This window comes from Barbatula barbatula, assembly GCF_947034865.1.
Source record: "Barbatula barbatula genome assembly, chromosome: 8".
NCBI lineage: Eukaryota > Metazoa > Chordata > Actinopteri > Cypriniformes > Nemacheilidae > Barbatula > Barbatula barbatula.
Window position 1 is genome coordinate 3,885,764 of NC_136771.1, and position 20,398 is coordinate 3,906,161.

Genomic DNA, 20,398 nt, shown 5'->3' on the forward strand with positions numbered 1-20,398 from the left:
CACCTAAAAGGGCTCCGTAAGTAGCTAATACAGATTATAATGAAAATAATGTGCATTCATAATGACTTTTTGTAGGTCTGTGTAGTGAGGTAGGCGGGACGAGAGCCGGGATGCGAGGCAATTTTTTTTTACAAACTTTAATAAAAATAAACAAACAATAAACACGGAAGGAAAGACCGGCAGTTACGTTTGTGTTTATGGTTTATGGCCGGCAGTCTACCGTGAGGTGGCTGCCGGTCTTTACTTCCGTGTTTATTGTTTGTTTATATTTGATTAAAGTTTGTTAAATGTTCGCTGGTTCCCGCCTCCTTCCTTCCCTGTTATGGATCTTCATTACAGTCTGTTCACAGCATAATTTAGCCTAAGGGAAAACCGAGAAGTTGTCAAAAATCATTAGAATTTGTTAAGTCTTAAGTGTTTTAATGTGTACAGTATTGATGTTATGTCCTTAGTAAGTAACAATGAGGAGGCGTATGGACAAACAAGAATAGGCCTACTTTATTTAAAACAAAGAAAGTAGCAGAATAGTATAGCGCATGTAGTCGCAGGTGTAACACTTCTCACTCTCCGTCTCCTATCTCTCATACTCATAGAAGCAACCTCTACTGCCACCTACAGGTCAACATGCACATAAGAACACAACAATTGACATGTTTGTAGTCATTCCACCACAGCTTGTGCACTGAACCACTGAAAAATCTCTCTTGAAGTTGGTTAAATATGACAAAATATCTTTTTGGGAATATAAACTGTTCTCCAATATATTTCCTGTTGCATTTCATTTCAATCTATTTAACTCAACCGTCGACTGAAACTTCCAAATAAAGTTACTCCATATGTAAAGAAACTTATCATACAGTCAAGGCTCCCAGAGACCTTTAAACCGACCGGAGCAAATTCAACAAGCATGTCATAAACATGAACTTGTAAAAACGCGTTAACTGCGTGACACATGTGCTTTTTTTGCACTAATCAAATCTGTTTCCTTCCTTTAAAGTACTACTTATTGGACCCGTAAACAGAATATTTACAGTTTGCAAATAGAAGGCTGCACTGTTAACCCAGCAAACACAGTTAAAGACCCAGACTATAAAGTACTGCCATAATCACTTAAAAAGCCTTACACAGTTAAGCTCCTGCTTATCAAACAGAGCTCCTATCATGCTACAGCCCACATTACTATAATTTGCATGTATATACATGTATGTGTTTCATCATGATACAACTCATCACGCTCTTTAAGATCACAAATCTCTGGACTTTTGATAGCACCAAGGATAACAAAATCCACCAAAGGGGTAGTGCATTCTCATACTGTATATACATTTAGGCATTTGGCAGACGCTTTTATTAAAGCGATTTACATTGCATTATCCTATACATTTTACATAGGTATCTGCAATCCCCTGGGTCGAACCCACAACCTTGTGTTGTTAAGGCAATGCCCGCATAAGCTACAGGAAAGCTAATAACATATTTACATTTACATTTATTCATTTGGCAGACGCTTTTATCCAAAGCGACTTACAAGTAGTTTTTACAGTTGCACATTACTGCAGAGCAATCAGGGGTTAGGTGCCTTGCTCAAAGGCCCTTCAGCCATTACCTGCTTGCACTGAGATTCGAACCAGCAACATTCCGATCACAAGCCCAACGGCCACAACTGACCCCAACATATATATAATATAACACCTAAACTCTGCAATAGCCTTCCTGATACTCTTTTGGGGTCAGACACACTCACTCACTAGTTTAAATCTAAATTAAAGACACAATTGAGTTGAATCACACATTGAAGTCAATAATGTCACATTACTGTATGTCAGGGCTATATTTCAACAGTTTGTGTCTCGTTTTAACTTAACAGAAGAGAAAATGTAAATATTAACTCGACTCTTTGTCTTGAGCCAGTGAAATATCAAATGAAATATCACATTCTTGCTGTATTTCATGTCAGTGCAAGCAGTTTTCAGTTACTTACAACCCCATCCGTTTAGAAACTGTGTGTCACAGTGTTTAGATCCCGAAAAACAGTTTCAGTTGTGTTCCTGTTTTCTGAGATAACACACCCACAGTCTTAGTATATAAAAGCAAAGTGAAAGGAATTTAAGTTTCTCTGTTCAACATGACAGGAGAAAGATCCACAAATTCCTACATTTGTAATGCTTAGTAAATATAACAACAACGTTACTGAACTATATTAAAGTAGATTGTTTCTAGAGATTCATTTCAAATTTGTTTTACCAGAAAGACCAATTTCAGTCAGTAAACAAGTAAAAGGAACATAAAGAATATTCTCAAGCAAATAATTCTCTTTGAATATAATACAATTTTCTGCAGTCCAGATGGAGAGCTCTTCTTCTAGCACGGGACTCAATGTTGAAATGAAAGCTGATAGAAGTGCAACTTTAAATGCGCCGGTACTTTCTAGAAACACCATATCAGCACTAAACATCAACTACATCTCAAAGCCTGCAGGTAATGTGAAGAAGTGTTTCTGAGTCATAAAGATAAGTCCACAGTATTTTATTACCAGTAAATGAGTGATATCAGCTTATCATATGTTTGTGTTTCTCATGGAAAAACTCTAGTCAGAAAGTCAGTAAGATGTCAGTAAAAAAGCAGAAACTGTTTGAAGACCGACGAGACAAAGACAATATGACAATAGATATATTGAGTTATGGGTGATTCTGTCATTTCTGTACATTTTTAATTTCAAAGAGTTGAGGGAAAAACTAAATATTTTCCCGAATCTCATTAGTATTTCATTATCATCAAATACTAACTTTTTTATCTTCTAAGAAACAGATTTGTAATACATACTGTAAACACTGTTACTCTATCTTGGCAGAATTTACATTTTTGGAGGGATACTTCTGTCATCATTTACTCACCTTCGAGTTGTTACAAATCTGTATAAATTGAGATATGTGGAAGAATGCTTATAACCAAACAGATCTCGCCCCAGGGGCGTAGCAGCCATTTTAAAAGTGTGGGAGGGGGCACGTGTCAGGTGATGTGACCCTCAAAGGCCAAACAAATTATCCACATAGGACAATTCCTTATTTCCTTTTCTAACGTGTTATGTTGCCAAAACACGAACCACTCGATCAAACGTGACACGTGTGTCATGATTCTGCCGCATCATGTCATGTTTCTCTTGGTTTAGTGGCAGGATCATGACAGAACCTCATGTTAAATGTGGAGAGAGACAATTATTGTTCTTATGGCCTTCCATACTCTCTTTTTTTTTTCTTTCTTTTTTTTTTATATGGCGGTTGGCAACCAGCTTTTTGGTGCATTACCGCCACCATCTGGACTGGAGTGTGGATCAAATGGTCATCCTACACTTTCCTAAATTCTTTTAAATAACCCAGTTACCTTCAAGAAAGAAAACAAAAAGGAAAAACAAATTTCACCTGATTCTCTTTGCAGTATATCATTCAAATTTAATGTCATCTGGATTTCCCCAAGTTGTGAGATAAATCTTTGTCTGGCTTGATGGTACTCAGGACAAAACATAATTACATGCTCTATGGTCTCTTGACTATTACAATATTCACACATTCCATCAACATGCTTTTTCATGGTAACTAATGTTCTGTTTAATCCTGTATGTCCTAGCCTCATTCTGGATACCACATCTTCTTCTTGCTTGCTTCTGCGTGTATTCCTGCTCCTCCCCACCTTTCCTTGAATACTAATCCTTTCATACTCTCTCCCCGGTCTCCGTCATTGTTCCCATCCTCTCGTTACCCTCGTTATTGATTAATGCCCTTCACCTGTTCCCCTCTTGATTTGGTCCCTTATTTAATGCCCTTGTGTCTTCTGTCTTGTGCTGGTTCATTGTGATTTGGTTGGTGAGTTCATGTCTTGTCAGGTCAGTTATTTGTAGTTAATGTCAAGAGTTCATTTAAGTGTAGTTAGTTTTAGTCCTGTCTTGTCATGTTATTATGTTGTCATGTTATGTTACCCCCACGTGGGTCTTTGGTTTATTATTTATTAAATTATCTGTTAACCCCTTACCCGCTGTCTGCACCTGGGTCCTCTCTCCGTGTCTCACCACGAGAATCATGACAACGTGATTTGAAATTATGCGAACAATGCGACGTGACAAGAACGAGGCCTCTGCTTTTACGGGACATGTTCATATAATAAATGTTCATATAATAAATATTCTATATTATATTCATATAATTAATTCTATATAGAATGCCAGTTGGCATTTTAGAACACCCTAGTCAGTGGCGGTTTTAGGCACGGGGGAACCGGGCAGTCGCCCGGGGCGGCATTTTTTCATGTCACGTGGGGGGCGGCACCGGCACGAGCAGTAAAAGAAACTCTGGGCCGCCGCAAATCTTATTATCTATTAATAATCTTATTATCCGCCGGTTATCTATTATCTATTCATTCATTGTGTGGGGAATTGGCAAATTGGCGCCCCTGTATGCTGAAAAGATAAAGGTAGGCAACTATAATGTTCTCTCTGTGTTATGATTAGTGTATCGATGTTGCCCTGTTGTGTGAAATGACACTGCGGTGTTTAGCCTAGTCGTTACTGTGTGTTCACATAGAGCGCGAATGAGGCGTCAAAAACGTGCTATTCGCGAGTAGTTTGACGCTTGAACATTTTGTGTTTACTCGCTTCATTCGCGTCATTCGCTTCATTCGCGTCATTCGCGCTATTCGCGTCATTCGCGAGTGAAATTCGCTTCACGAAAATGTTTTTACAATTTACCGGATTCTCCGACCTCCTCACTCACTTTCTTCCAAGCAAGATCCTTTTTATTCCTATTTTTATGAACACGTATCATATAGCTCCGGGTGTCCACACACTGAGATGAGCTTGTCCTCCATTTTTTATTTCTGCCTCTGCTAGCTACGTCGTCTACGTCACTACTCAAGCAGGCGCCTGATTGGTTAACGCGGCGCGAATTTTCGCCAAAGTTCAGATTTTTCAACTCGCGCCATTCGCGCCATTCGCGTCATTCGCGCCGCCTCATTCGCGCTATTCGCGCCGCAAGCGCGTCTATCGCGTCTTTGCATTGACTTAACATGTAAATCACTCGCGCTTGACGCCTCATTCGCGCTCGGTGTGAACACACAGTTAGAGCGCCCGACTCTCATTCGGACAGACGCTGGTTCGAGGCCTGCGCAGGGCAGGTAGCTGACAACACTTAAACAACAATTTTGGTTTTAAGTCAACAAACACGATATCTAATTTCACCATAATATTGTGCTTTGCAACAAAACTGTTACAAGTTCAGTTATTATTATTTATTTCCATTAGTTGGGTTAACGTAAGGTCCCGTAATGAGCAAACAGAATTTTCCAATCTGTAGCTAGTTTCTATGACGAACATAACCTGTGCTATTTATTTGCTACATCACACATGTCATGAATATGAAGGTTTTATGCATGTTTATGACAACTGTCATTAAGTGTCATTCGCTCAATTATGACATTTTTAATGCAAATATTGTTTGTTTGAGGTCTTTGTTGACAACTTTACATTAACCAATACATCTTAACCTGTCATAATTGTCATAAAAACATGACATAGCAGATTAATAATTGAATGTAAGACACTACTTAGCTGGTGTTTCGGCATCTAACCATATTGTATTAGAGACTGAGAAACGGGGACACTTCTGTACTTCTGTTGGTTTTGACATTGGCTGTCATGAGGCCATTATAACTGTCATGAATATTTTTCTGACCACTTTTTTTTCCAGTGGTACAAATTGAATGTCAGTAAAATATCATTAAGTGTTAATACTCTTTCAAATTGTTAAATTTATAACAATGTCATGTATACTTTTCTTGACCTCAACTACAGTGGTACAATTACATTTTAATGACAAATTCAATTTGTACCACTGTAGTTTAGGTCAAGAAAAATATGACATAATTTAGTTTTTTCGAGGGGGGGGGGGGGCCCTCAAAGATGTTCTCGCCCGGGGTGCAATTCAATGTAGAACCGCCACTGTCCCTAGTAGAAATATTGTAAAAAGCCATGATAGCAAATAGAAACTCACTGCCTTCACCATATAACAAATTTTATTTAACAATTTGAACATAAAATGAATATATATATTGCAAAATATTGAGAAGTAGTCACAATTAAGAAAACACTTCCTCAATAGTCAAATCTCACCTGTATACATTCTGGAGAGGTTGAGTTACTATCCTCCTCTCTCTCTCTCTGTCAGTGAGTGACGTGACAGCCGCCTTTCCTATAGGCCGGTTAAAGAACCCAATAATAACTTATGCATTTACTAATTTAGCAGATGTTTTCATCCAAAGAACGAAGAGATCACTCTGCGTGATGTGACACGTCGCATGCCTTGTTCTTGTCACGTCGCATTGTTTGCATATTTTCAAATCATCACGTGTAAATTTGATCAGGTGATTAGTGTTTTCGCAACATAACACATAATTACAGTGTGTGCTTGAGAAAAGGACGTAAGGAATTGTCCTCTGCTTTTCCCAAACTGCCAAAACAGCAAAGAAGTGAATAAAGGAAATAATGAGCACAACTCCCATCAGTAGATTTGAAGGCCCTGGCAGACGCTCCCGTGATGGGATTCAGCTTGTGATCGGCCGAATGTTAATTCAAAAGTGATTCAAGTCTATGAAACAAACAACTTAACACCGGCTGAAATAAAGGCAGTGGGTCAAAATAGTGCGGGGACAGAATCCCCTGTTTCTAAATATGCTACGCCCCTGCTTGCCCCCCACTGACTACCATAGAAGGACAAATATTTTTTTTGTTTTTTTGAACACAAAAGAAGATATTTTGAAGAATGTAGGACACCAAACAGTTTGGGTCACTTTTGACTACCATTGTATTTTTGGGGGGTCAATGGGGGGCAAAATGGGGGGCAAATGGGGGGCAAAATCTGTCTGGTTATAAGCATTCTTCTTAATATCTGTGTTCATCAGAACAAATACATTTATACAGATTTGGAACAACTCAAAGGTGAGTAAATGATAACAGATTTTATTTTTATGTGTGAAGTATCCCTTAAAGCTTTTTAGCCAAAACCTCCACTTGCTAGCATAAATGCTGTGACACTTGCATGTTAAGACACTTTAAAATGCATATATATATATATATACACCCAAATATATTATTGTTATAACCTGAAACAACTTGTTATCCAAATTATTTGAATAATTAACGCTTCGCAACCATCTCTCCCTCATTATTTTATATTGTAATCCATTCTGTATTCTCCTTTCCTCTTCACAGAGCAACAAGAATCCTCAGAGACTGCTGGAAAACACACAGAAATACAAGGTGCATCAGCCGTCTTTACAGCTATCTGATAAATTATTTTGGCACTGGGTATAATTAAACTAAATAAAAAGATCATACATTGAAATACCCAAACCAGTAAATGCTGATTTGTAAAATGGTTGTGCTCCTTCATCTTTTCTCTGTTCCTTTAACAGATGATTTATTGCTGCAAGATTTTTTGAAAAGTCACAAATCTAACATGAAGGACAAAGCAGAGCATATTTCTAATGTCAAAAAGGAAGAAGAAGCTTATCTTAAGGATGTTTACACAGAGCTCTTCATCACAGAGGGAGATATTAAAGGAGTGAATGAAGAACATGAGATTCTACAGATTGATGAAGCTTTTAAAAGCAAAACACAAGAGGACAGACCAATCAACTGCAATGATATCTTAAGTTCATTGAGACAAAACACAACAAAGAGAAAGATTGTATTGACCAAAGGCATCGCTGGCATTGGAAAAACCGTCTCCGTGCACAAGTTCATTCTGGACTGGGCTGAAGGAAACGCCAATCAGGATATAGACGCCATGTTCCTGCTTCCATTCAGAGAAATCAATTTGATTAAAGAAGAAAAGATCAGTATGCATCAGTTTCTGAGTAAATTTGATCCTGAACTGAAAAAATTGGAAACAACTCATTTATATAAGAAGTCTAATCTTGCATTTATCTTTGATGGACTTGATGAGAGTCGACTGCCTTTCAATTTTAAAAGTGAAATGGTGACTGATGTCGATGAAAAATCAACTGTGGATGAATTGTTCACAAATTTGGTCAGAGGTCATCTGCTTCCATCAGCTCTTGTCTGGGTGACCTCACGACCAGCAGCAGCCAATCAAATCCCTTCAGAGTATGTAGGTTTATTCACAGAGGTGCGAGGATTCACTGACCAACAGAAGGAAGAATACTTCAGAAAGAGAATCAAAGATGAGTCTCAGGCTTCCAGAATTATCTCACACATCGAGACATCTCGTAGTCTCTACATCATGTGTCACATTCCTGTGTTCTGTTGGATCACAGCTATTGTTCTTCTGAAAACTCTCATTGAGAACAACACAGATGACATTCCCACAACACTCACTGAAATGTACATTCACTTCTTTCTGATACAGATGAACATGAAGAACACAAAACATGATGCAAAAGTTGAAAGGGACTGTAAAAAGTTGTTGGATTCAAATAAATCAATGGTTTTAAAATTGGCCAAGCTTGCCTTTGAACAACTAAAGAATGAAAACACAATGTTCTATGAGGAGGAACTGAAAAAGTGTGGTATTGATGTGAGTGAAGACACTGAATCCACAGGAATGCTCACCGAGATCTTTAAGAAAGAAGCTGGACTTCATGAGAGAAAGGCTTTCTGCTTTGTGCATCTGAGCGTTCAAGAGTTCCTCGCTGCGCTACATGTGTTCCTCAGTTACATGAACAAGAACCTGAAGGAGCTTGAATTTTTCTTCAACAGTAAATGGCAGTTCTTCTTTAAAAAGTCCCTGAAAAAAATAACTTTGCATGAATTACTCAACAATGCTGTTGATAAAGCAATGCGGAGTGAGAGAGGACATTTAGACCTTTTCTTGAGGTTTCTTCTGGGCATTTCTCTGGAATCCAATCAGAAATTGTTGAATGGCTTGTTTCCTATGGCTGAGAACAGGGCAAAGAGCATCACAAAAGTTAAAGAACACATTAAACAATTACTAAACCACAACATCACAGCTGAAGCTTCAGTAAACCTGCATTACTGCCTACTAGAGCTAAAGGATAAATCATTACACGAGGAAATCCAGAGATACCGGAGTTCATGCAGAAATTCAGGAAGAGAACTCTCAGCTTCAATGTGTTCAGTGTTGTCTTACATACTACTGATATCAGAGGAGGTGATGGATGAGTTCAACATGACGATGTACAACACATCACCTGCCAACTACATGAGACTAATCCCAGCTGTGAGATGCTGCAGAAAAGCCATGTGAGTCTTTTTTAATAAACAGCATATTGGATTTTTAACAATTTAGATGTTTAATTCATACCAAGCAGTTGTAACATTTTGTATATATATCTGCCTCCACACCTCTCAACACGAGGGCATTGTCATCAAATTCTGACTTGTGGGTGTCTGCACACCTGCATCTCATGAACTACTTGCATATTAGATCTGCAATAGAAATAGAAACAGATACAAACAAAGCAATTGTTGAATTGTATGAAGGTATTGTTTAAAATGAATGTAGATTATCTGAAATAATCTGTTTTTGATTCATTTGATGAGAAATGTTTGAGTTCATATTAAAATCTTCAATAGTGTTGATTTGTGTTTGCAGACTTTATCTGAGCTCAGTTTGTGAGATTGTTGAGATCTTCTCTTAAAGAAATGTGACAATTCTGACCATCAAAGGAAAAACAGACAACAAAAAGAGAATATGTTCCTCACACAGACACTTTGTTTCTGTTCTCTGTTTAGATTGTCCGGCTGTGATCTCACTGCTGAGTGCTGTGAAAGTGTATCATCAGCTCTACAGTCATCAAACTCTCCTCTGAGAGAACTGGACATGAGGGACAATAATCTACAGGATTCAGGAGTGAAGCTGATCTCTGATGGACTGAAGAGCCCAAACTGTAGACTGGAGACACTGAGGTATGTAACTGATCTGTGTGTAAAAATGTAATGCACATCTCTAAATGAGGTCACAAATTATGAAGGTTTATAGTTTCTTAAAACAGTTAAGAATTTAAAGTAATCTGCTCTAAATCTGGAAACTTTTGATGTTCTGTGTCGGCATGAATAGCCTGAGATGCTGGAATGACGTTAAGAATGAATGAAACAAACAAACTGATTATCTGTGTAATGTCATGTATTCATATTGATTTATTAAATTCTCTTTCTGATTACATCTGAGGAATCACTTATAGTCAAAAAACATAAAACAAGCCGTCAACGTCCTGCTGTCAAAAAGACAAAGTGACAGAGTCTAAGAAATAAACAAGTAAATATCAGCAGGGATTTTGAGAAACGGCGAGAAGTTCAAAAAGACTGAAGACTGACAATGAGATGTGTTTTCTTCTGAACAGGAGATTTATTTTTAAGATTTATTTAAAAACCTTTATTTCATTGCTTCACATCAAAAGCAGAAGGTTTATTACTTGTTCAAATTACTTTGTATAACTTGTAGGACGTTCTTCATACTGTCATGTTGATGCGTGTGATCATGGTGCAGTGACTTCTGTCAACCCATACGATCAGATTCATCCGTGCAGAGGAGCAGTGCCAAAACACATTAAGCATAAAGAAATAAATCTACACAAGTAATCTGCAATAGAAATAGAAACAGATTCAAGCAAAGCAATTGTTGAATTGTATGAAGGTATTGTGTAAAATGAATGTAGATTATCAGAAATAATCTGTTTTTTATTAATTTGATGAGAAATGTTTGAGTTCATATTAAAATCTTCAATAGTGTTGATTTGTGATTGCAGACTTTATCTGAGCTCAGTTTGTGAGATTGTTGAGATCTTCTCTAATAAACATTTGACAATTCTGACCATCAACTGAAAAACTGACAAAAAGCCAAAAGAGAATATTTTCCTCACACAGACACTTTGTTTCTGTTCTCTGTTTAGATTGAGCCACTGTAATCTCACTTCTGAGTGCTGTGAAAGTGTATCATCAGCTCTACAGTCATCAAACTCTCCTCTGAGAGAACTGGACATGAGTAACAATAATCTACAGGATTCAGGAGTGAAGCTGATCTCTGATGGACTGAAGAGCCCAAACTGTAGACTGGAGACACTGAGGTATTTAACTGATCTGTGTGTAATAATGTAATGCACATCTCTAAATGAGGTCACAGATTATGAAGGTTTATAGTTTCCTAAAACAGTTTTTAAAAATGTAAAGTTATTTGCTCTAAATCTGGAAACGTTTGATGTTCTGTGTCGGCATGAATAGCCTGAGATGCTGGAATGACGTTAAGAATGAATGAAACAAACAAACTGATCATCTGTGTAATGTCATTTATTCATATTGATTTATTAAATTCTCTTTCTGATTACATCTGAGGAATCACTTATAGTCAAAAAACATAAAACAAGGCGTCAACGTCCTGCTGTCAAAAAGACAAAGTGACAGTGTGTGAAATAAACAAGTAAATATCAGCAGGGATTTTGAGAAACGGCGAGAAGTTCAAAAGGACTGAAGACTGACACTGAGATGTGTTTTCTTCTGAACAGGAGATTTATTTTCAGATTGATTTAAAAATGTTTATTTCATTGCTTCACATCAAAAGCAGAAGGTTTAGTACTTGTTCAAATTACTTTCTATAACTAGTAGGACGCTCTTCATACTGTCATGATGATGCGTGTGATCATGGTGCAGTGACTACTGTCAACCCATACGATCAGATTCATCCGTGCAGAGGAACTGTGCCAAAACACATTAAGCATAAAGAAAAAATGTACACAAGTAATCTGCAATAGAAATAGAAACAGATACAAACAAAGCAATTGTTGAGTTATATGAAGGTAATGTGTAAAATGAATGTAGATTATCAGAAATAATTTGTTTTTGATTCATTTGATGAGAAATGTTTGAGTTCATATTAAAATCTTCAATAGTGTTGATTTGTGATTGCAGACTTGATCTGAGCTCAGTTTGTGAGATTGTTGAGATCTTCTCTTAAAGAAATGTGACAATTCTGACCATCAACTGAAAAACAGACAACAAAAAGCCAAAAGAGAATATGTTCCTCACACAGACACTTTGTTTCTGTTCTCTGTTTAGATTGAGCCACTGTAATCTCACTGCTGAGTGCTGTGAAAGTGTATCATCAGCTCTACAGTCATCAAACTCTCCTCTGAGAGAACTGGACATGAGTCACAATAATCTACAGGATTCAGGAGTGAAGCTGATCTCTGATGGACTGAAGAGCCCAAACTGTAGACTGGAGACATTGAGGTATTTAACTGATCTGTGTGTAATAATGTAATGCACATCTCTAAATGAGGTCACAAATTATGAAGGTTTACAATTTCTTAAAACAGTTTTTAAGAATTTAAAGTTATCTGCTCTGAATCTGGAAACGTTTGATGATCTGTGTCGGCATGAATAGCCTGAGATGCTGGAATGACGTTAAGAATGAATGAAACCAACAAACTGATCATCTGTGTAATGTCATGTATTCATATTGATTTATTCGTTCATTTTCTGATTACATCTGAGGAATCACTTATAGTCAAAATACATAAAACAAGGCGTCAACGTCCTGCTGTCAAAAAGACAAAGTGACAGTGTGTGAAATACACAAGTAAATATCAGCAGGGATTTTGAGAAACGGCGAGAAGTTCAAAAGGACTGAAGACTGACAATGAGATGTGTTTTCTTCTGAACAGGAGATTTATTTTTAAGATTTATTTAAAAACCTTTATTTCATTGCTTCACATCAAAAGCAGAAGGTTTATTACTTGTTCAAATTACTTTGTATAACTTGTAGGACGTTCTTCATACTGTCATGTTGATGCGTGTGATCATGGTGCAGTGACTTCTGTCAACCCATACGATCAGATTCATCCGTGCAGAGGAGCAGTGCCAAAACACACTAAGCATAAAGAAATAAATCTACACAAGTAATCTGCAATAGAAATAGAAACAGATACAAACAAAGCAATTGTTGAATTGTATGAAGGTATTGTGTAAAATGAATGTAGATTATCTGAAATAATCTGTTTTTGATTCATTTGATGAAAAATGTTTGAGTTCATATTAAAATCTTCAACAGTGTTGATTTGTGTTTGCAGACTTTATCTGAGCTCAGTTTGTGAGATTGTTGAGATCTTCTCTAATACAAATGTGACAAATCTAACCATCAAATGAAAAACAGACAAAAATCCAAAAGAGAATATTTTCCTCACACAGACACTTTGTTTCTGTTCTCTGTTTAGATTGAGAAAGTGTGATCTCACTGCTGAGTGCTGTGAAAGTGTATCATCAGCTCTACAGTCATCAAACTCTCCTCTGAGAGAACTGGACATGAGTAACAATAATCTACAGGATTCAGGAGTGAAGCTGATCTCTGATGGACTGAAGAGCCCAAACTGTAGACTGGAGACACTGAGGTATGTAACTGATCTGTGTGTAATAACGTAATGCACATCTCCAACTGCAATAAAATAGAGGTCACAAATTATGAAGGTTTATAGTTTCTTAAAACAGTTTTTAAGAATTTAAAGTTATCTGCTCTAAATCTGGAAATGTTTGATGATCTGTGTCGGCATGAATAGCCTGAGATGCTGGAATGACCTTAAGAATGAATGAAACAAACAAACTGATTATCTGTGTAATGTCATTTATTCATATTGATTTATTCGTTCATTTTCTGATTACATCTGAGGAATCACTTAAAGTAAAAAACCATAAAACAAGGCGTCAACGTCCTGCTGTCAACAAGACAAAGTGACAGTCTGTGAAATAAACAAGTAAATATCAGCAGGGATTTTGAGAAACGGCGAGAAGTTCAAAAGGACTGAAGACTGAAACTGAAATGTGTTTTCTTCTGAACAGGAGATTTAATTTTAAGATTTATTTAAAAACCTTTATTTCATTGCTTCACATCAAAAGCAGAAGGTTTATTAATTGTTCAAATTACTTTGTATAACTTGTAGGACATACTTCATACTGTCATGTTGATGCGTGTGATCATGGTGCAGTGACTACTGTCAACCCATACGATCAGATTCATCCGTGCAGAGGAGCAGTGCCAAAACACATTAAGCATAAAGAAATAAATCTACACAAGTAATCTGCAATAGAAATAGAAACAGATACAAACAAAGCAATTGTTGAGTTGTATGAAGGTACTGTTTAAAATGAATGTAGATTATCTGAAATAACCTATTTTTGATTCATTTGATGAGAAATGTTTGAGTTCATATTAAAATCTTCAACAGCGTTGATTTGTGTTTGCAGACTTTATCTGAGCTCAGTTTGTGAGATTGTTGAGATCTTCTCTTAAAGAAATGTGACAATTCTGACCATCAACTGAAAAACAGACAAAAATCCAAAAGAGAATATGTTCCTCACACAGACACTTTGTTTCTGTTCTCTGTTTAGATTGATAAAGTGTGATCTCACTTCTGAGTGCTGTGAAAGTGTATCATCAGCTCTACAGTCATCAAACTCTCCTCTGAGAGAACTGGACATGAGTAACAATAATCTACAGGATTCAGGAGTGAAGCTGATCTCTGATGGACTGAAGAGCCCAAACTGTAGACTGGAGACACTGAGGTATGTAACTGATCTGTGTGTAAAAATGTAATGCACATCTCTAAATGAGGTCACAAATTATGAAGGTTTATAATTTCTTAAAACAGTTTTTAAGAATTTGAAGTAATCTGCTCTAAATCTGGAAACTTTTGATGTTCTGTGTCGGCATGAATAGCCTGAGATGCTGGAATGACGTTAAGAATGAATGAAACCAACAAACTGATCATCTGTGTAATGTCATGTATTCATATTGATTTATTAAATTCTCTTTCTGATTACATCTGAGGAATCACTTAAAGTCAAAAAACATAAAACAAGCCGTCAACGTCCTGCTGTCAAAAAGACAAAGTGACAGAGTCTGTAAATAAACAAGTAAATATCAGCAGGGATTTTGAGAAACGGCGAGAAGTTCAAAAGGACTGAAGACTGACACTGAAATGTGTTTTCTTCTGAACAGGAGATTTATTTTCAGATTGATTTAAAAATGTTTATTTCATTGCTTCACATCAAAAGCAGGAAGGTTTATTACTTGTTCAAATTACTTTGCATAACTTGTAGGACGTTCTTCATACTGTCATGTTGATGCGTGTGATCATGGTGCAGTGACTACTGTCAACCCATATGATCAGATTCATCCGTGCAGAGGAACTGTGCCAAAACACATTAAGCATAAAGAAAAAATGTACACAAGTAATCTGCAATAGAAATAGAAACAGATTCAAGCAAAGCAATTGTTGAGTTGTATGAAGGTATTGTTTAAAATGAATGTAGATTATCTGAAATAATCTGTTTTTGATTAATTTGATGAGAAATGTTTGAGTTCATATTAAAATCTTCAATAGTGTTGATTTGTGTTTGCAGACTTTATCTGAGCTCAGTTTGTGAGATTGTTGAGATCTTGTCTAATAAAAATGAAAAACAGACAAAAAGCCAAAAGAGAATATGTTCCTCACACAGACACTTTGTTTCTGTTCTCTGTTTAGATTGAGCCGCTGTGGTCTCACTGCTGAGTGCTGTGAAAGTGTATCATCAGCTCTACAGTCATCAAACTCTCCTCTGAGAGAACTGGACATGAGTGTCAATAATCTACAGGATTCAGGAGTGAAGCTGATCTCTGATGGACTGAAGAGCCCAAACTGTAGACTGGAGACACTGAGGTATTTAACTGATCTGTGTGTAATAATGTAATGCACATCTCTAAATGAGGTCACAAATTATGAAGGTTTATAATTTCTTAAAACAGTTTTTAAGAATTTAAAGTAATCTGCTCTAAATCTGGAAACTCTTGATGTTCTGTGTCGGCATGAATAGCCTGAGATGCTGGAATGACGTTAAGAATGAATGAAACCAACAAACTGATTATCTGTGTAATGTCATGTATTCATATTGATTTATTCGTTCATTTTCTGATTACATCTGAGGAATCACTTATAATCAAAATACATAAAACAAGGCGTCAACGTCCTGCTGTCAAAAAGACAAAGTGACAGTGTGTGAAATAAACAAGTAAATATCAGCAGGGATTTCGAGAAACGGCGAGAAGTTCAAAAGGACTGAAGACTGACACTGAGATGTTTTTTCTTCTGAACAGGAGATTTATTTTTAAGATTTATTTAAAAACCTTTATTTCATTGCTTCACATCAAAAGCAGAAGGTTTAGTACTTGTTCAAATTACTTTGTATAACTAGTAGGACGTTCTTCATACTGTCATGATGATGCGTGTGATCATGGTGCAGTGACTTCTGTCAACCCATATGATCAGATTCATCCGTGCAGAGGAGCAGTGCCAAAACACATTAAGCATAAAGAAATAAATCTACACAAGTAATCTGCAATAGAAATAGAAACAGATTCAAGCAAAGCAATTGTTGAATTGTATGAAGGTAATGTGTAAAATGAATGTAGATTATCAGAAATAATCTGTTTTTGATTAATTTGATGAGAAATGTTTGAGTTCATATTAAAATCTTCAATAGTGTTGATTTGTGTTTGCAGACTTTATCTGAGCTCAGTTTGTGAGATTGTTGAGATCTTGTCTAATAAAAATGAAAAACAGACAAAAAGCCAAAAGAGAATATGTTCCTCCTCACACAGACACTCTGTTTCTATTCTCTGTTTAGATTGATAAAGTGTGATCTCACTGCTGAGTGCTGTGAAAGTGTATCATCAGCTCTACAGTCATCAAACTCTCCTCTGAGAGAACTGGACATGAGTAACAATAATCTACAGGATTCAGGAGTGAAGCTGATCTCTGATGGACTGAAGAGCCCAAACTGTAGACTGGAGACACTGAGGTATGTAACTGATCTGTGTGTAATAATGTAATGCACATCTCTAAATGAGGTCACAAATTATGAAGGTTTATAGTTTCTTAAAACAGTTTCTAAGAATTTAAAGTAATCTGCTCTAAATCTGAAAACGTGAGAGACAGAGACAGAGGTTTTTAAAGATAAAATATAAAATAAAATATAAAACATATTTTAATAATAATAAAGAGAGAGGTTTTTATAAATAAAATAAATAACATATACAAAAAAAATATAAAAATAAAGCAAAGCAATATTATAATAATATCAAAGCAATATTCTGCCACAAAATGTGTGCACAGCATGTGTGGGCCTGACAGCATGACGTGTGGGCCTGACAGTAGGCCTACTACTATCGCAAAAACTTGTAACAAGTAACTTGCACTAGCCAGATCGATGAGCTTTACCCGCGTGACGTTAGAGGTATGATGCACGAATGAGCTTGCGTGCGCAGTAGGCCTAGTGCGCGAATGAGAAGAACTGATTGGACAAACAGATAGATAGATAGATAAATAGATAGGCTACTTTATTGATCGCCGATTAAATCTTAACTTAATAAATATGCCTACTGTTGACCAGCCTACAAAAACGTGAAGCACAGAGTCGCGTATTATTTTTGGCATTAAGCAACCAAGTTTCTAAAAATAAGCCCAAAAAACCGCAACCCGCGACTCCAAATTTTTGGATAGCCTGAGATGCTGGAATGACATTAAGAATGAATGAAACAAACAAACAAACTGATCATCTGTGTAATGTCATGTATTCATATTGATTTATTAAATTCTCTTTCTGATTACATCTGAGGAATCACTTATAGTCAAAAAACAAAATAAAACAAGCCGTCAACGTCCTGCTGACAAAAAAAGAGTCTGTGAAATAAAAAAGTAAATATCAGAAGGGATTTTTAGAAATGGCGATAAGTGCCTAAACACATTAAGCATAAAGAAACTAAGTAATGTGCAATTTTACATTCTAAACATAAAAATATTTTGTTCTTCATAACGTTGTATTTTGTCTCAGACGTTTTTCCTAAATTGCATACGAGAAATTGAAACGGACACAAACGAAGCAATTGTTAAATTGTTTGATGTTTTAAAAAAATTTAGAATGTTTAATTGATTGAGAAATGTTTGATTTCATTTAAAAATCTTTGTTGACCGTACCCGCAGATGACTGGCAAATGAATGGCTTTCCAAACATTTGTCACTTGTGAATATTTGGGCATGTAAATATGAATAATTATCAGTTATGTGATGCATCAGATTTAAGTGATAGAGGTTTTAAAATGATTAAAACTGCTATATTACAAAAATATAGCAGTCAGATCTATCTAACCGTGACCTTGCCTGAAAACCCAGCAAAAGTCATTTGAGTGTGATTTGCTAATTTCTATGTAAAATCATCCTACACAGAGTAAAGAACCTGACTGAGTACGGACATGTCAAAGATTTCTTACATTTTGGTCTAAAAAACAAGTTTTTGAGAAAATCAAATTTAAAGACAAGCACATATTTAAAGCTGAAGGATTTTTTTCCTTGTCTATATGCCACATATCACATTAAAGCTGAGATTCTCACATTGAGTGATATGACACATTAATTATTATGTGCAGGTACAGAAAGCATAAAAACATTGAAACAAATGGGCGATAAGCTTGATTTTAGCAACAATAACCAGTTCAATTAACAAAAACGATCTGTATCATTTTATTAGTAATATAAAATTTTAAATAATAAAATTCCCTGTCAGACTCAGCCAAGGATAAGTCTTTTCAAGTCTCTTTTTAAGTTTATCATCATCTGCTCCTCTCGCTTCATGCCGTGTCAAAGTTCATTTACTGAAGTCGAGTCACTCGGTAGCCTAGTTCGCAACACTTACTTAGAGCTGTTTCAGTCTTAGCAAGAACAGCCGTTTCTGATATTTTAGCAGATTATTTAGGAAAATATTTGCACAGACAGAAGTAAGTGGCTAAAGGCACAAGTTCCTTACCTTGCAGCACACTGACCTAATTTTTGCTTGTGCGATTTAATATTATGGTCTATTTTAATTTAATAATGGTGAAAAAGTAGTTTCTGAAACTAATGAAACAAGATTCATCAGGTGTTTTTGAGACTAAAATAATTAAAGAGAATCAAAATTAATGTTTGGGATTTTTTGGCCTATATTGTAAAAAATGTGACGTAAGAAAAACTGAAATTTTCTGTCAGATGGAGCGACAGAATATAACGTAAAATAAGTGATTTGAAATGTGAAAAATAAAATCTTGCTATAATAATATGTAGTGTCAATAAAATAAATAATTTCTGAATTAATCATGTACATAAAAAACATTTTGAATACTATATCTTGAAGATTGGGTTGTGATGTGTCATTTACAGCAATAAGCACCAAATGCATATTGTTGTAATTTTTATTGCTATAAAACCGTCTTGAAACTACCTTTAGCGACTTAAGCTGGGAAATCACAGGATGGGTCACAATTTCGGGCACTAAAAGACGTTTTGGTCATCAGATCATCTCACCTTCACTGTTTCTGTGTGTTTGTAGATTAGTATACTGTAAGGTGACAGAGGAGGACGGTTGTTCGTATCTGGCTTCAGCTCTGAAGTCAAACCCCTCACACATAAGAGAACTGGATCTGAGCCTCAATCTTGCAGGAGATAAAGGAAAGAAGCTGCTCTCTGATATACGGGACGATCCAAACTACAGACTGGAGAAACTCGATTTATGAGGTTAAATTCACAGGCCCTGACATTGGGAGGTTTTTTACATTGTGAAATGATCAACTTGCCATCTACCTTCCTTCTGCAACAATTCTGATGTCATTTCTCCTCATTCTACTCCTCCCCTAACTGACCTCTCATTCAGTTCTGTATTGTGGAGGGCTTTTTAGCTCAAACAAAGTCTCTGGACCAAACTCTTGAAACACTTGTCTGTCGTGCAGGTAGATGCTGAACAGTGGTCTGTACTTCACTACATCTGAAAAGCAACTTGTTTCCCAGCAGATCTCTCTCTCAACACTAAAGTAACATGAGTTACTCTTCACAGATATACGTCTACATTTACAGTGTATTGGTAGGCCTATGTATGATATATAAAATGTGCAAACCATGTATGAAGGTATACAGTCGGTGGATCGTGTGGATCTTGCATCCAAGCGTAACGTCAGCAAACCTGGAATTCAGGTGACATGATAATAAACAGAAAAAATGAACAATGATTGAACTCTTTTCCAAAAACAGAAGGTAACACACTTAATGTAACATTTTCAACAGAAAGATCATTTGGCCTGATACATACATTAGTTATTTAAAGAGAATCTAACACAGAGAGAATATGATTCCTTTAACATTACATCATTATTTAGTGAAAGGTGATAATGAACAATTCTCCAAATATTCATTGTGTTTATATTGTGGTGCACAGTTTTCATCTACTGTTGTTTGTTGAGTGATGATGATTCCTATCTCGCTTTCTTTTTTCCTTTTTATTAAAAACTCAATTTCTATAAAAATTATAAATAACTTATTTAGACGG

The 20,398-nt window shown here is 36.2% G+C and overlaps 1 protein-coding gene across 1 annotated transcript; it reads left to right on the top strand.

Annotated features, from left to right (window-relative positions):
* The first annotated feature begins 2,282 nt into the window (after positions 1–2,282).
* On the top strand, positions 2,283–20,056 carry LOC306897660 (NLR family CARD domain-containing protein 3-like). The gene is made up of 10 exons (XM_079462597.1): positions 2,283–2,478; positions 7,256–7,303; positions 7,459–9,268; positions 9,761–9,934; positions 10,918–11,091; positions 12,077–12,250; positions 14,402–14,575; positions 15,538–15,711; positions 16,676–16,849; positions 19,409–20,056. The coding sequence occupies exons 1-10, from the start codon at positions 2,346–2,348 to the stop codon at positions 19,590–19,592; spliced, it is 3,219 nt and encodes a 1,072-aa protein (XP_079318723.1). The 5' UTR covers positions 2,283–2,345; the 3' UTR covers positions 19,593–20,056.
* Positions 20,057–20,398: the final 342 nt, after the last annotated feature.

What these genes read in the sequence shown, in the direction of transcription:
- LOC306897660 (XM_079462597.1), top strand. Translation starts at nt 2,346, where the DNA reads ATGGAGAGCTCTTCTTCTAGCACGGGACTCAATGTTGAAATGAAAGCT. An exon ending in CTACATCTCAAAGCCTGCAG is followed by an intron (nt 2,479 to 7,255) that starts GTAATGTGAAGA and finishes TCCTCTTCACAG; the next exon opens with AGCAACAAGAATCCTCAGAG. An exon ending in TGTAGACTGGAGACACTGAG is followed by an intron (nt 11,092 to 12,076) that starts GTATTTAACTGA and finishes TTCTCTGTTTAG; the next exon opens with ATTGAGCCACTGTAATCTCA.